This window comes from Eublepharis macularius, chromosome 18, assembly GCF_028583425.1.
Source record: "Eublepharis macularius isolate TG4126 chromosome 18, MPM_Emac_v1.0, whole genome shotgun sequence".
Lineage (NCBI taxonomy): Eukaryota > Metazoa > Chordata > Lepidosauria > Squamata > Eublepharidae > Eublepharis > Eublepharis macularius.
The window spans coordinates 3,529,847-3,544,896 of record NC_072807.1 but is presented as its reverse complement, the minus strand read 5'-3'; the positions used below and the strand labels follow the sequence as shown (position 1 = coordinate 3,544,896).

Genomic DNA, 15,050 nt, shown 5'->3' with positions numbered 1-15,050 from the left:
TCCATTTTGTCCACATCCTTTTTGAAGTGGGGCCTCCAGAACTGCACACCGTACTCCAGGTGTGGCCTGACCAAGGCAGTATAGAGAGGGACTATGACCTCCTGCAATTTCAATGCAATGGTCCTTTTGATACAACACAAGACTGAGTTTGCCTTTTTTGCCACCGCATCAACACTGACTGCTCATATTTAGTTTACAGTCCACTCTTACCCCAAGATCTCTTTCGCATACACTACTACCCAGAAGTGCATCCCCCATCCTGTATTTGTGCTTCACATTTTTGTGGCCCAGATGTAATACTGTGCACTTATCTATGTTGAATCACATCCTGTTCACAACCGCCCACTTCTCCAGAGAATTCAGGTCTTGTTGAATTTTAACTCTATCTTCTTGGGTGTTTGCCACTCCTCCCAATTTAGTATCATCAGCAAATTTAATGAGTAGCCCATTTACCCCTTCATCCAGATCATTGATAAAAATATTGAAAAGTACTGGGCCCAAAACCAAGTTCTGTGGCACCCCACTGGACACCTCCCTCCAATCTGATGAAACGCCATTGACCACTACTCTTTGGGTGCGGTCCTCTAACCAGCTCCCTATCCACCAAACTGTCCTATAGTCCAATCCGCAGTTTTCCAGTTTTCTCATTAGAATGTCATGGGGAACCTTATCAAAAGCTTTACTGAAATCCAGGTAAATCAAGTCGACAGAGTTCCCACGATCCAGTAAGCTCATCACTCAATCAAAGAAGGAAACCAGGTTGGTCTGACAAGATCTGTTGAGGACAAAACCATGTTGACTTCCCCGGATCAGTAAGCGGTTCTTCAGATGCTTACAGATCGATCCCTTGAAAATCTGCTCTAATATCTTCCCAGCAACAGAGGTCAGACTGACCGGCCTGTAGTTTCCCAGGTCATCCTTCTTCCCTTTCTTAAAGTTTGGGATAACATTAGCTCTTCTCCAATCTTGTGGCACATCCCCAGTCCTCCAGGAAGCCTTGAAGATGATGGACAGAGGCTCTGCAAGTTCTCTAGAAAGTTCTTTGAGCACTCTTGGGTGCACCCCATCCAGCCCAGGAGATTTGTATTCATCCAGTGTAGCCAGGTGCCTCTCCACAACCTCTCTCTCAATGTCAACTAGCCCCCCAGGTGTCCTGTCATGTCTACTACCATCTCTAGATGAGCTCAAGATCTTCAGGGAGAAAACAGAGGCAAAAAAGTCATTAAGCCTGTCTGCTTTTTCTCTATTCTCCATCAGAGTTTTTCCTTCCACTCTCAACAGCGGTCCAGTTGCCTCTTTTACCTTGCGTTTGCTTCTCACGTATCTGTAGAAGTTTTTCTTATTGTAGTGAGCCCCCCTGCCCAGACTCAGCTCATACTGAGGGCTGATCTGCAGTACCTAGTAACCCTCATATATTCCTCTTTAGAGGTCTGCCCTTCTCTCCATTTCCTGAACATTTCCTTTTTCTCCCTTAGCTTATTCTGGAGCTCTCTGTACATCCACATCGGTTTCTTGGATCCCTTAACATGTTTCCATCTTGCTGGAATAGTGAGGGCTTGAGCTTGCAAAAGCTCATGTTTGAGAAGAGCCCACCCTTCACTTCCTCCTTTCCCTTCCAGCACAATCCCCCATGGAATGACTCTCATCAAGCCTCTGAGTTCATTGAAGTCGGCCCTACAAAAATCTAACCTATGAGTCTAGCTACGAACTTCCTTGCCCCCCCACAGCAACTGGAATTCAAGGAGTACGTGGTCACTTCCCCCTAAGGTCCCCACCACCTTCACCCCATCTACTAATTCTTCCCTGTTGGTTAATATTAAGTCTAGTATGGCCGAGCCCCTTGTAGCTTCCTCCACCATTTGAAAAAGGAAGTTATTGGCCTCAAAATGATTCTTGAGCTCCAGTGGACCACAGCATCGCCTTACTTGGGCCAACATATGATTTATTTATCAGCCTGAAACCCCTCCTTTCCCATCACAGCTTTTGCAGCCCCCAGAGGAATGGAGAGCTTTTTTAAAGATTAGTTCCGGTGTGAATATGTGACTGACAGTCAGGTCAGGCACTTGTGACCCGATTTGTGTCACACATAATGTGTATATTTGCCCTTGCTTTGGCAGGAAGTTCTCTGTTTTTCAGACCCTCCCGGTGATAATAGCATGTGTATTTAATGTATGTAATGAAATGGCAATATTTAAACAGAAAAAAATGAGTCAGTCTTCAGCAGAATCCAATCACCACATAATACCTGATCCGAATACAAAGTGTTGCATGGATTTTGATTCCATTTGGGAAGTAGCCAGCCATACTTTGTGACTGGTGGAAAAGAGATTCGATAACAGACTGTTTCTAAACCAGTTGATTGGCAGAAAGCCCCCACTTGGAATGCATAAAGAGTCATTGTCTGCTCTTCTTCTTGTCCTTTGGGTTCAGAGAAAGACTCCAGGCCCTCCTTTTGGAATGCATGCTTGGAAAGGCCTGAGCATAGAATTCAAGGAGTTGGCAGGTGCTCCGGCACCTGTAAAGAAAAACCCAAGTGTACTCCAGATTCGCCGGCTGATCCAATATGAGCCCGTCAGTGATGAGCGGAGACACAAGCTGCAGCTTTCTGTCCAGGTAAGGCAGGCCCCGTGAAGACCAGAATAAATAGATAACGGCCCAGAAATTGCAGATACCAGGTGGCAGGGTTCTACTGCCTCCCAATAGTGGACCCCCCCCCCAATTTCCTACAAAATTTAATGGTTTCATGATTGCAACGATGGTGCTGTGGGAATAAAAACAGGCTGGAGACCATGTCGTGCGATCGAGATACAGGCCACAAATAAGTGAAACCATGAGTAACAAATTTGTGAATGGCGAGGGTCTCCTCTATATCCACAGGTCGACTAGGCAGCTTGCAACCATAAATATATATAATGAATCCTGCTGAACTAAAGTGGATTATCGAGTTCTGAGAAGTTTAGTCTTCATCAGAGGTCCCCATCCTTTTTGAGCCGCTGAGTACCCTCACAATTCTGACACAGCGTGCTGGACGCAACCACAAAACGGCCACCAAAGGAAACGGAGCCAACCACCAAATGGCTGCCCAAATAGGTGGAGCCTGTTGGCAGAGCAGGATAAATAAGTAAAGCAGAACAATTCAGAGAGCGCAGCTAAGCCTTTGTGTACGTGTGTGCTGATGAGGCAATAAACTCACACAAAGTCCACGTACTTCAGTGAAGAAAATAAGAGTCCTTTTATTTAGGAACTCCACTCAGGATAGGAAAGAGGGGAGAGAGAATCAAATCGAATTGAATCTATCTAAGCTAGGATGCTGGTGGATACAGGGACTGAGTCCTGTGTCCTCTGTGGTGGCAAGATGGAGAGAGAGAGTGTGTTTGTGCACATGAGGGAGATGAAGAAGAAGGAAGGAAGTTCCTTGACAGCGTCAGTCTACACACCGAATAGATAGCGTCAGATAGAGCAGAGTGTCTCCCCCCCTTCTCCATAGTAAGCCCCCTCTGTAACCTGAGACGAGGAACAAAGGCGAGTGTATAAAAGTCTCTCTACATGAGACATCTGACACAGGAAGAACACATGTTGGAAGAAGCAATGTTAGCTGGGAAGGGTAGTTTCGAAAAACAGAGATGGTGGAAGGGCAAAGGCTTTACTATATACCGGAGCTGTGTGAAGGGACTGTGAAATGCCAGAAGGGAAACTTCAACCCATGATAACCTTTCCCGGTCCAAGCCCAGCTCTGGAAGTGTTAACTGGCTTTCTACGACCAAGTCAACCTTGGCCTGTGAGCAGGGGTCATTTTGTAGAAAAAGAGCTGGAGGAACTCATTAGCATAACTCATTAGCATATGCCACACCCCTTGACATCACCAGAAGTGTGTTATTAGCATAACTTATTTGCATATGCCACACACTCCTGACATCACCTATCCTGGCTGTTTTGGACCCAATCCTGGCCATTCAGGGCCAAAATTGAGCCCAAAATGGCAAAAAGGGGCTGAAAAAGGCCAAAAAGGGGCCCAAAATGGTCAGGATCGGGCCGCTGCTGAGTGAGAGAGTGATCCACCACCCATCAGAGGCCCGATCCGGGCCGTTTCGACCCCAATCTAGGCTGAAACAGGCCCAAAATGGCCAAGAGTCAGGTGGGCGGGGCCACCTGACATGTGACCTCTTTGGGGAACTGCGTTCCTGTGCATTCCCCCTCGAAATGAGCCTTGCCTGTGAGAGAGGATCTTTCCTTGTTTGCTCTGGGAGAGAGAATCTCCAAGGAGAAGAAAAGAAATCAAACAACTAGTTTGATGAGTTGCTTCAGAATTAAGGTTGCTTTTCACACACATATTTAACTCTGTGAAGTATCATCAGCTTTATAGATCAGCTTTACAGAACAGCATATTATCAGATACATACATTCAATTCGTTAGGCTTTGTTCATTAAGTCTAACAGAAGGCAGCTCCAGCCCCATTGCCATTCCTGGCTGCCCTCTGGTTGCGATCCCACACAGTTTTAGACTGGAAAGGAGAAATTGACAGAGCCTTCAGGGAGGTGAGGATGAAATTAACAAACTCTGTCTTTTAAAACTACTCTTCCAGGCTAATATTGGCTGTTTCCACACGACTTTCCAGCCTCCGGAGCGTTGCGCAAAACATGCGGAAGATAGCGTCTTCTCGCGCGAAATCATGCCAGGAAGACACTATCATCCAGGAGTTTTGCGCGATTTCACGCAAGAAGACGCTATCTTCCGCATGTTTTGCGCAACGCTCCAGAGGACGGTAAGTCGTGTGGAAACGGCCATTGCATCTCCCTACACTTGACAAACACGTGCCAAGGTGTCTCATGTAGAGAGGCTCTAAGTCCTTCAGATTTTAGAGCCAACCACAAAATGTCGGGGAGTTGTAACTCTTGTGATGTGTAACTCTTCAACATTTCAGGTGCTAGCTTTGCTTAACAGGATGCCTCTTAAAAGAAACACGTTGTTTAAAAAGATTTTCTTGCATAAACAGTTTACTTTCAGTCATACCATCAAGATTCTTGTGCTGTGGCAGCAGCTGCTACCAAAGTAATTTTTTAAAATCTGCACGACTAATCGAATCTCCAGTACCGAATCAGAAGCTGTGCTAGGCAAAAATCCTACTTGGCCCCACCCACTTGGCAGGCACAAGGATAGGTGTTAGCAGGCACTATACGGTGCCTGTAGGTGCCACCATGGGGGAATCTCTGATCTGTGGGATACCCCCTCCCTCCTGTAAATGCTGTCAACAATCACCAGAATTTCTCCTTTGTATAACTTGGTTGTTTTCTTTACCACTTGCTAAATGTGTTTAAAAGTTCCCTTAACTTATTTTTTTAATGTGTTAACTAGTATTTATTTACTTCATATATACCTCAATGGGACCCAAAGTGGTTTACATTGTTCTCCTCTCCTGCTCTGCATTCTCACCATAACCGTGGGAGGTAGGTTGGGCTGAGTGTGTGTGAGTGGCCCAGGGACACCCCCAAGTTCCCATGGAAGAGCCGGGATTCAAACCTGGGACTGCCAGACCCCAGTCCGACACTTTGACCACTACACCACACTGGCTATCAACTATGATGTACTTCGGGCCTCACAGTAATGAGTGTGATAAACTCACCTTTTCTTTCAGACTAGGAGCCACCATAAATTTCCACTCCCCTTTTTCTTCAAATACTGGAAGAATTCTTTTCAGGCACACCTAGGGTTGCCAACCTCCAGGTGTTGGCTGGAGATCCCCTGGAATTACAGACAGATCAGTTCACCTGTAGAAAATGGCTGCTTTGGAGGGGTAGATGCGATGGCATTATATCATTCTGAGGCCCCTCCCCACCCCCAAAATCTCCAGGAATTTCCCAGCCCAGATCTGGCAAATCTAGGCACACCAATTCCTTCGTCCAACCTACTCCTGATATTGTTGGAGTCTCTGTGGTTGGCGTTGTTGGAATAGACGGCTCAGCACGCCTTGGACATTGGGGGGCGCTGCATGTCTCTCTGTGTACATGTGTAACTCTTTTGATAGTCCCAGAAGAGTTGGCCGTGTTAGTCTGTAGTAGCAAAATAGTAAAGAGTCCAGTAGCACCCGACGAAGAGAACTGTGGTTCTAGAAAGCTTATGCTACAGTAAAGTTGGTTAATCTTAAAGGTGCTACTGGACTCTGTTATTTTGATAGTAAGCTGCTTCTCTTTGTCTAAGGTGGGAATGCTTCCTGACTCCTCCACTGTCTCTGTGCCTCTGGGGAGATTCCTCTCTCTGGCCTCCTGGTCTTCCAGGAGGAAGATGTGATCCTCTCGGCTCCTGCCATGAAGGCCTCGTCCACAGGCCCTCACCTCAGCCTCGCCACCTATCTAAGGCTGTGGTTTAGCAATAGGGAAAGTGGCTCTTTAGATTAGGACTCTTTCCCTCTTCTCCAAGATATTGCTATGGATGGAATCTACCTCAATAAAACTGGAAATTCTCTGTTTCTACAATTTGTCTGAAGATTAATTAATGCACATTGGGGTGAAACGCTTCTGACTAAGTAACTCTGCTGCTACCATAAAACGAAATTCAACTAAATCCTAATAGGCATACGGCTTCATCGAGCACTGCATTTAATTTCCCCCAGCAGAGTGAATAGCAACCATTCACTTATATGGAAGAAAGCAAACCGGTGTATTCAGGGTCATCGTTAGTGGTACAGTTGCCCTCTGTCTCTGGTGACCTCTGCTTTGGAGGATGCTGCATGTTTTACCTCTCCTTGACTCTCTTTCCACTTGCAGTCCATTACTCTATTGCACAGCGCTTGACTGGAGTCACTGGGCATTCATCCTGCTTTTATCTGCGTAGCCCCTCCTCTTCCTCTTCAGAGCCCTGTCCCGATTTTCATCCACTGCTTGAGCACACAAGAGTGTGGCAGAACACTGGGAACTTATATATGGCTAGCCAAAGGGTGAGAAGCTGGGACAGGGGAAGGGTGTTAAGCTCCGGTCCACTTCCCAACCCCACATTAAATTGGTAACCAATTTAATACAATAACCAGGACCCTGGTGAAGCTGATGCCACCTTTTAACACAAGCTTTCCAAATGAACCATTCATATTCAAGTGGCATAATGACCACATGGAGTAAGCACTTATTAGATAGAAAATCTGATAAGTAAATAGAAGGTAAAATGGGTAAACAAATAAAAGACAATTTAGGGGGCCAGAATAGATCACAAAATCAGTCCTATTTGTTTTTTAAATGCAGCGATGGTTCGTGTTAGCCTAGATGGAAGTGCTGTGTCAGTGGAGTATACTATAGAATGTTACAGATTCTTTATAGGAAAATGGGGAAAATTGATACTGGGAAATTTTGAAATGGTTTCCTGCACTTTGCTGCCTCTAGCAAAGAAAAGCCACCTCATCTTATATAAAAAGAGCTGTAATCTATAATGGCCTTATCAGAGAGACAGTTTTGAGAAGATATAAAATAATTAGATGGATGGCACTTTATGGGTACTTAATGTCAAACTGATTCCAACTGGAAGTCAAGAGAGGGGGAATGGACAAATGGGACCCACAGGGTTTCTAGAGTTTCTTCTCTACCAGGAAATAGTAAATAGTAAAAAACTGTTTGAAAACAGCCCACACATTCATCTTTGATTGGTACAAATATTTATTTACAGAATTTATATTATGTATTTCTGCCCAATCGAGACCACCAGGGTTGCTTACAATTAAAAGCAAAGCAATCATAAACCAATTTAAAAATAAAAAATAAAAAACAGATATAAAAACAGATGCAGCAATCAAAATACAGAACAGGAAGGAGAGGCTATTGAAAGGAGAGGCTAGACTAAACAAAAGAGGCTTCGCCTGCTGGCAGGAGAGAGCGATGGAAGGAAACAGGCGGACATCCTTGGGGAGGGAGTTCCACGGTGTTGATGCCACAACCAAGGAGGCCCTCTCTTGGCCAATGCCAAGAGGCGGGGCTATCCAAAGCAGGGCCTCTGAAGATGACCATAGTAGTCGGGTAGGTTGCTAGAGGAGTAGGTATGCTGGTCCCAAACCTTATAGTGCTTTAAAGGTCGGCACAAGCACCTTGAGTTGGGCCTGGAAATACATTGGGAGCCAGTGGGCCAAACTGGACTGGTGATCCCGACCACCAACTGGTTTGAAATGTCATCAGAAATGACCAAGTCATCTTTCTGTTCAAATTGAATTAAGAATTGCAAGCATCAACCAAAGGGGGGTTGGGATTCACTTGTTATCACGCACTCAAAATTGTTCTAAACTGCATTGCAGGATTTTTTTTTCATATGCACATTTTCACAATGCTTTTCCAGTAGCCCACTCACACATATCTGCCAAATACACAAAAGAGTTGTTTTGATTGAACCTGCATGGCTTGCCTCTGTATTCTACCTTGGCCTACTTTCCTTGCTGACTCCATTAATTCACAGCACAGCAGCATTTGGGTTCCTGTTGCAGATGCTTTGCACATGAGAGTTCTCACAGTGTTTTGCCCTGCCCCCCCTTTCCATATGTCTGCCCCCGGGGGAAAAGTCCTGACTTTACTAAAGGGGTACTCCTCTTGGTTGCTTCAGCGTGGCTTTTCTCGCTAGTATGCCAACTTTGTTCGTTTGATTTTATGATGGAATAACCCCACTGAACTATGAGCACTGCCCCTCCTTGCTCTCTGGGGTGCCACTAGCAGTCCAAGTCTCTTGCCTGGCACGTGCCACCCATGTGGTGCCCCCCCCCAACCCTCAGAGGGGCTTTCACTCCTTTCTTGCCCCCGCCACCACCATCAACTTTTGAGGGAACTGCCTGTGGGGAGGGCTAAGACCCCCAACTCCCTTGGGCAGGCTTGCCACTCTGAGTCCTGCTTTGTGCCCAGTCTCCTGCTGCCCAGAACCTGGCTACTTCAGGGACTGTCTGCTATACTTGTGCACCAACAGACCACCCCCTTCTCATGGTACCTGCTTTAGGTAGCGTGGTTGAGCAGTGGGCGTCTATGTGGTACAGAGAACAGCTGCCAGCTTTTAAGAGTTAAAAAACATTTATTAAAGAAAAGAGAAAAAATGTTCAGAAGCTTTTAAGCACAGCTCCAAAGCAAGCAAGGGAGCTCAAAAAGAAATGGGGAAAGCACAATTTTTCTGTTCCTCCATTTATACATGCCTAACGTAGGTCTTCTGTTTAGGCAGGCTGTCTGTCTTAGAAAGTTCCAGCTTACTGAGAAGTCCTTACACCTTTCATGGTCCAGGCCTCCAGCCTCCACGTGGCCAATGGCTGCCACCTGCAAGCAGCCGGCTCTCAGCTCCTTCAGCTCCCAGTTCAAGTCAGCCGAAGAGCCCCTCCGTCCTGTGCTGCGAGTGAGTTTGAGCCAAGCTACAAGTGACGAAGGACACTTGCCTGGCAAGTGAACAGACTCACGCGTATCCCTCCCTGTTCACTTGCTGTTCACTTGCTCTCCACTTCATCAAGTGGAGCTCTGCGTGACATCAGTGACTTGTTAATGTGGTCCTTACGTGATTTCAGCCAGCAGAATGGACAAGGATCCTCCTGAGCACAAGTGGCCTTCATGGATCCCAGGGGTCCTGTGAACATCTGTCCGTTATGACCCTGAGGCATCCAAGCAAATCAGGATATTGTCAGCATTTGGCAAGAGTGGCTACCTGGCCACCCACCCTGCTGCATACTGCCTGTTGCACTGTATTGACCAAACCATCAGTGCGATCTAGTGGAGTGCTCAGCTCCAGAGAAAGTGAGCATTGTGAGTACAGTGAGAGCAGTTTTGGACTCTGGCATTGCGAACACAGCACAAGCATTCGGAATGGCAGCATCCAATTTACTTTCATCTCTGTATCATTCAAAATGGAACCCGTCTATATCCCTTTTCCCTTCCCTGCCACTGGAAGATGCCGTTTGCCAAGGCAGAGGCACCGGCACATCTGTCCAGAAGCGAAAGTTATGTTTCTGACAATACAGAGACGGAGGGAATAGGAAGCACAAGGCACTTATACTTCCTGTTCCCTCTGCCCACCATCGCTCCTGAAATGGTTCTCAGCCTGGGAATCTATGATTTAGCTCCAATGGGATCGATGCTACAGAAAATCAGTATACTCGGCCGTGTTATTCATGTCCATGTACAGAATGAAACAAGACTTTTGCAGCTTACTGAAAAACATTATGTTTACTAAGCTTCTGTTCCTCTTTTACCGCCCTGTTAGGCATACATACAGAAAGTCATAAAGCAAGAAGATGAAATGCAGGAAATGATTATTAAAGATCCAAGAACAGAAGAGGAGAGGGAAAACGCTGCAGATCTTCTTAAACTAGTGATGGTGAAGACTGCCACATCTTTCTTTCTTTCTTTCCTGCTTTTCTCTGCAATGGGGACTCAAAGTGGTATACAACGTGGTTCTCCACTCTCCCATTTTACCCTCTCAACTATCACCCTGTGAGGTAGGGTAGGCTGAAAGAGAGTGACTAGCCCAAGGCTCCCCAGCAAGCTTACATGGAAGAACAAGGATCAAACTTGAGTCCCTGAGATCTTAATCTGGCACGCTGTCTCGGTAGATGATTAAAATTTAGGATTTGAACTTGGAAAAAATGGTATTACCACCACCACTACTAACAAATCTCTACATAAAATAATCCAAAAGAGATACTGGGAGGCAAATAATTAAAATGATTTTAGAAAGATTCTTTTTTCACATTTGGCCAATAGGTTCTTAAGGTGAGATTTGGCAAATAAAAAGATAAAACAGTAAAATCTATGCTGAAAAACTGAAGACAAAAATATAAGCCAATCAAATACAGCGTGTAAGTAACAGACAAATCCCCAAATATAATTAAGCTGTGCTATTTTTCCTTTAAAAAAAAGAGGTACAGGTACTCAAATGTTCTCTCAGCCCAAGTCCCAAATGCCCAAGAAGTGCTGGTACTCTGTACCAGTGCGTATCCTCTGAAAAAAGCCCTGAAGTATCAGGTGCTGCAGATATAAACAAGTTTTGGATAAATGCTCCACCCTCACTTTGATTTTGTTTTTTTGGTTTAGTTTAAATGAGCTGAACAATAGAACTGAAATAACAGAGACTGATTTACAAGTAGCAGAAAGCTCCGTATACTGCAAAGCCCAACATAGAAGGAATGCAATGCTGAGTCACCCTCTCCCAACACACCGTGGTCTTCCTTTTGCTGTGTGTTTGGAGTTTTGAAAAATATGGAGACATATACTTCAATATGCAAAACAGTGAAATAAAATATGATGGCAAGGTTATCTCATTGATTGAAAACCCACGCATGCCCCCTTGGTAACTGGAGACTGAAGGAAGCATTGAAGTCCAAGAGCACATTTTAATCTGTCATTTTATTTAAATATTTGTAATCCTTCAAGCTACTGCCCAATCAATGAATGTTTTATAGAGCTGGTGATGGAAGCTTTTTTTTCTTCTACCACCTTTTATCACAACCAGAATTAACGTAAAGAATCCTTTGCTCAATGTTGCATTTTCTTGATTTTTTAAAAATGTATTGTTAAAAGGTCCCTCACTTTTGTACTTGGTATCATTATTAACCATTCAGTTTTTGTCAGATTTTCAGTGATTAATGACATGGCTGTCTGCTGCAGCAACTGCTGCTAAGTGATACGCTGATGGGGCTCACTACAAGATACTGTCCTACTTTGCAAATCCACAAAGATTCCCTCAGAGCTGCCTGAGGCCTTTTAGTGTCCCCTTAGGGGCAATCTTTACCTTACAAAGTCCTTGGCGTGTGTTGCTGAGCAGTGAAAACAGCACTTCTACCTACATAGCCTGCTTGTGAGGAAAAAAGGGCACACATTGTCAGGCCTGGCTAGGGGATTCTCTCAGGCTCTCCATCCAACACAGTCGTATGAGTTAAAGATCTTTATTCAGATAAACTCCCGAGAAGTGCACTGATACATAGAGATTGCCTGGAATGCTCAAGCAAAGTCTTCCCCGAGAGGTTATACCCCCAGTTCACCTCCCCCCAGTTCAAACAAGTCAGTTGAAGTCAGTGAAAGTCCTGCAAAAGATGCAAAGCTGAATTTCTCAAGGTTGGTTCCTACACAATTCCAGCTGTACTGATAAGGCCTCTTAGCAAAGCGTAGCCGAGTACAGTGAAAGAAGAAAACTACACTACAGGAAGAAAGCCCCTCTCCCCCCCGCCCCCAGTAGATATGCATTCACAGTTACGGCAGGCAGGCTGGCTTGCCTGCCTGACACACATGAGTATGGGAGACACAAAACTCTTGTTGAAGTTCTGACTCTGTCCTCATGTAATTACTCAACCAATACAAAGACTTTGTCATGAGACCATTGGCCCTAAGTAGCACTGCCCACCCTTTTGCACTCCTTCAACATACCTTTACCTTTTCTGCCTATTTTTAGGTAACAGTTTCCCTAGCAACAAAGCTCATCGTGCCCAGGACAAGTCCTGTTAGAAAACCTTCCACGTACCTCCTTGCCTAGGTCTCCCAATTCTCCTCCACCTGCCCTACACTGCTGTTGGCTGCAGGAATCATTTTAAATCCTCACGGAAGGTCCTCCAGTGGCCAGAGGTCCCAGCTCCACAACAGTTTGTGATACCAAAACATATTGGAAGGTTACATGTCTTGAAATCGATGTTTCTGGAAATACATTGTTCAAATTATTTGTGTTGGTTACAGTCTTTCCCTATTGTTGAAGAATCTTCAGATGATCTCTGCAGTGCGGGTAACTATTCATGTTCTTCTTGTCTTGGATTTCCAAAAAGCTCCTTTTCTTTAATGCTTACCTTCACCTGCCTCTGCTACTTTCATAGCTCTTTCATTTCTTCTAGACTGCAATGTGTTCATTATGAATTATTTATTGCATGCTGCCTTCCAGGCTAGAGTGTATACTGTGAGGAGCAAATGCACCCATGATATTTGGCCATTAGAGGAGGCAGAATGTGGCCTCCATCGGCTAGAGCTCTGAGTCATCCATCTGGTGCTCAGGACTTCCCATCATTTCCTTAGGGTGATGGAGGTCTGTCCATTCAAGGAAGGAGGCCCGTTTTGTACACAGACTTCTCATCCTTGGCTCTGCACACTTATGTGCCCACCATAGAATGTGTCTTGATTTTGTTATTGTTCTGGTGCACACAGAAAATGATGAAGTCAAAGCACAGGTCAACCGCCATGGGATAGGGGGGCACAGAGGTTTGGAGAAGCAGCGTTGAGTTCTCTGCTTAGGAAATGGGTTTCCCTCCGAGAGTGGCCAGAACTCCTTCTCCTCTCCATAATGGAAGAGCACTTTCATGGTTTCCTGGATGTCTGAGTGGACCAGATCAACTATTGATGCATTGATCACGGCAGGTGAGAGTTCGACAGCAAGGTGTTCAATCTAATAGTAACCACTATCTTAGCAGCCACAAATCCACTCACTTTATCGCAGGGCTCCAGTTCCAGGAGGCAGAGCAGTTTTGCCAGAGGGTAGGTTTTCCCTTCCCTCTGAACTTAGTATCCTGCTCTTCCATCCTTTGGCTCAAAGTCGACTGCAGCTGCATCAGGGAGCAAGGACTCTCACGGTCACCTTATGACCCCATCCTAATGATTTCAGTATCATAAGGTGGATGTCAGGGAAAAAATAAAGGTCTGTAGTCCGTGCACAGAGGGTCTCTGATGCACCAGCTCCACGCTGATCCCATTCAAGAACTCTTATTGGGGCAAGATTTCTAAATGGTTTCTCAGTAGATGGATTTCCTTTTCATTCACTGTGCAGAGTCTCTTCCTGCCCATGCATGGAGGTGTACGGCCATCACCTCTGCCGTCCTGGACACGTATGCTTCCTAGGAAGTTACCTTTAAGGTGCCCCCCACCCCCCATGCTTAACTGTTAGAATGAGCTGAGTCTTCTGCTTCACAGGACTGTTGGTTTGACATCTTTCCCTGCTTGTGTTTTTTTGCTAGTTAGATTACATGTGGTAGTGTAACCCAAAACTGGATGGGGCTCCTCCACATCAGAGGGGTCAAGGATTTCTCTCAGAGCATAGATAGGAGGAGTCAAACCCTGAGAAAATAAAGGTTCACAATAAGTAGCAACACTTTTTTAATGGGCAGGAAGAGGGGTCACAGCCAATTCCTGTCCTATTGAATTTGAATAGTAACCAAAATTGTCTCCTGGTTTTTGCAGCTCAGATTGCTGACATATATGAGCAGGCCTTGTCTCCAGAGTTTGAAAATCCACCTGCCAAGGCAGTTACAAAGAAGACTGGAGAATACTGGCAGAGACTCCAGTAAGAGCATTCGGTGGGGTGAGGTGCTGCTATAAATCATAGCAAGAATTTGGGGGAGTAGGAATAAGCTATAGTACTGGTTGCTGTTTAGTATAAATAGGAAAGTACCGCAACCCTATCCTACTACTGCACTGACTAACGTTTATTTAATTTATATAGCTATTTATTAAAATATTTATACTCCACCGTTCCTTTTTGCCCAACTTAGAAGTCTTTTCCCAATCTTAAATGGTTCTTCCATTGGAGGAAAGGCTTCTTAAACTGGACGAAGCCTCCTTAGACTGGAGGGAGGCTACTTGGAGGATAGCTGGAGCCACTCCATTGCCTCTGCCACCAGTAGTAAACAGTGTGTGACATATGTTGCAAAGAGGACAAACCTAACAATGAACAGATTCAGATTTACATGCTGCCACTTTCCTCCAACGCAAGGAAGTTTCCACTGAAGTCATAAGGGCCTGTATCAGCAGAAGATTCATAGGGCCAGCTGAAAATGCCACCACTAGCAAAACAGGGCCACAGGATCCCATCAGTTGCGTATCAGTTGATTTCAGCTAATGTGAATTCTCGATCTGTGCTGTTTGAGCAATGATGGCAAGTTGCCATGTTGCAGTCACTCGTTGAACAATACCCTCAGTCACTGTTAGAAGAAGACCCAAGACTAAGGGTGTGCAGTTCAGAATTCAGATTAAAATACCGAATTTTGACTGATTGAGCAAAATCCAGGTCTGCAGCTGTGCAGCACAAAACCCGCCTGGCCAGGCCACAATCATATCTAGCTAGCCCCTGAAACATACGGGCTACCAGT

The 15,050-nt window shown here is 45.3% G+C and overlaps 1 protein-coding gene across 1 annotated transcript in view; it reads left to right on the top strand.

The window, feature by feature from the left end:
- The window catches only part of SPAG17 (sperm associated antigen 17), a 149,696-nt gene that overhangs the window by 115,662 nt on the left and 18,984 nt on the right, over positions 1-15,050 (top strand). Inside the window, 4 exon segments of the mRNA XM_055002920.1 lie at positions 2,431-2,613; positions 10,196-10,309; positions 12,658-12,703; positions 14,143-14,245. Coding sequence (XP_054858895.1) covers positions 2,431-2,613; positions 10,196-10,309; positions 12,658-12,703; positions 14,143-14,245 — 446 coding nt within the window.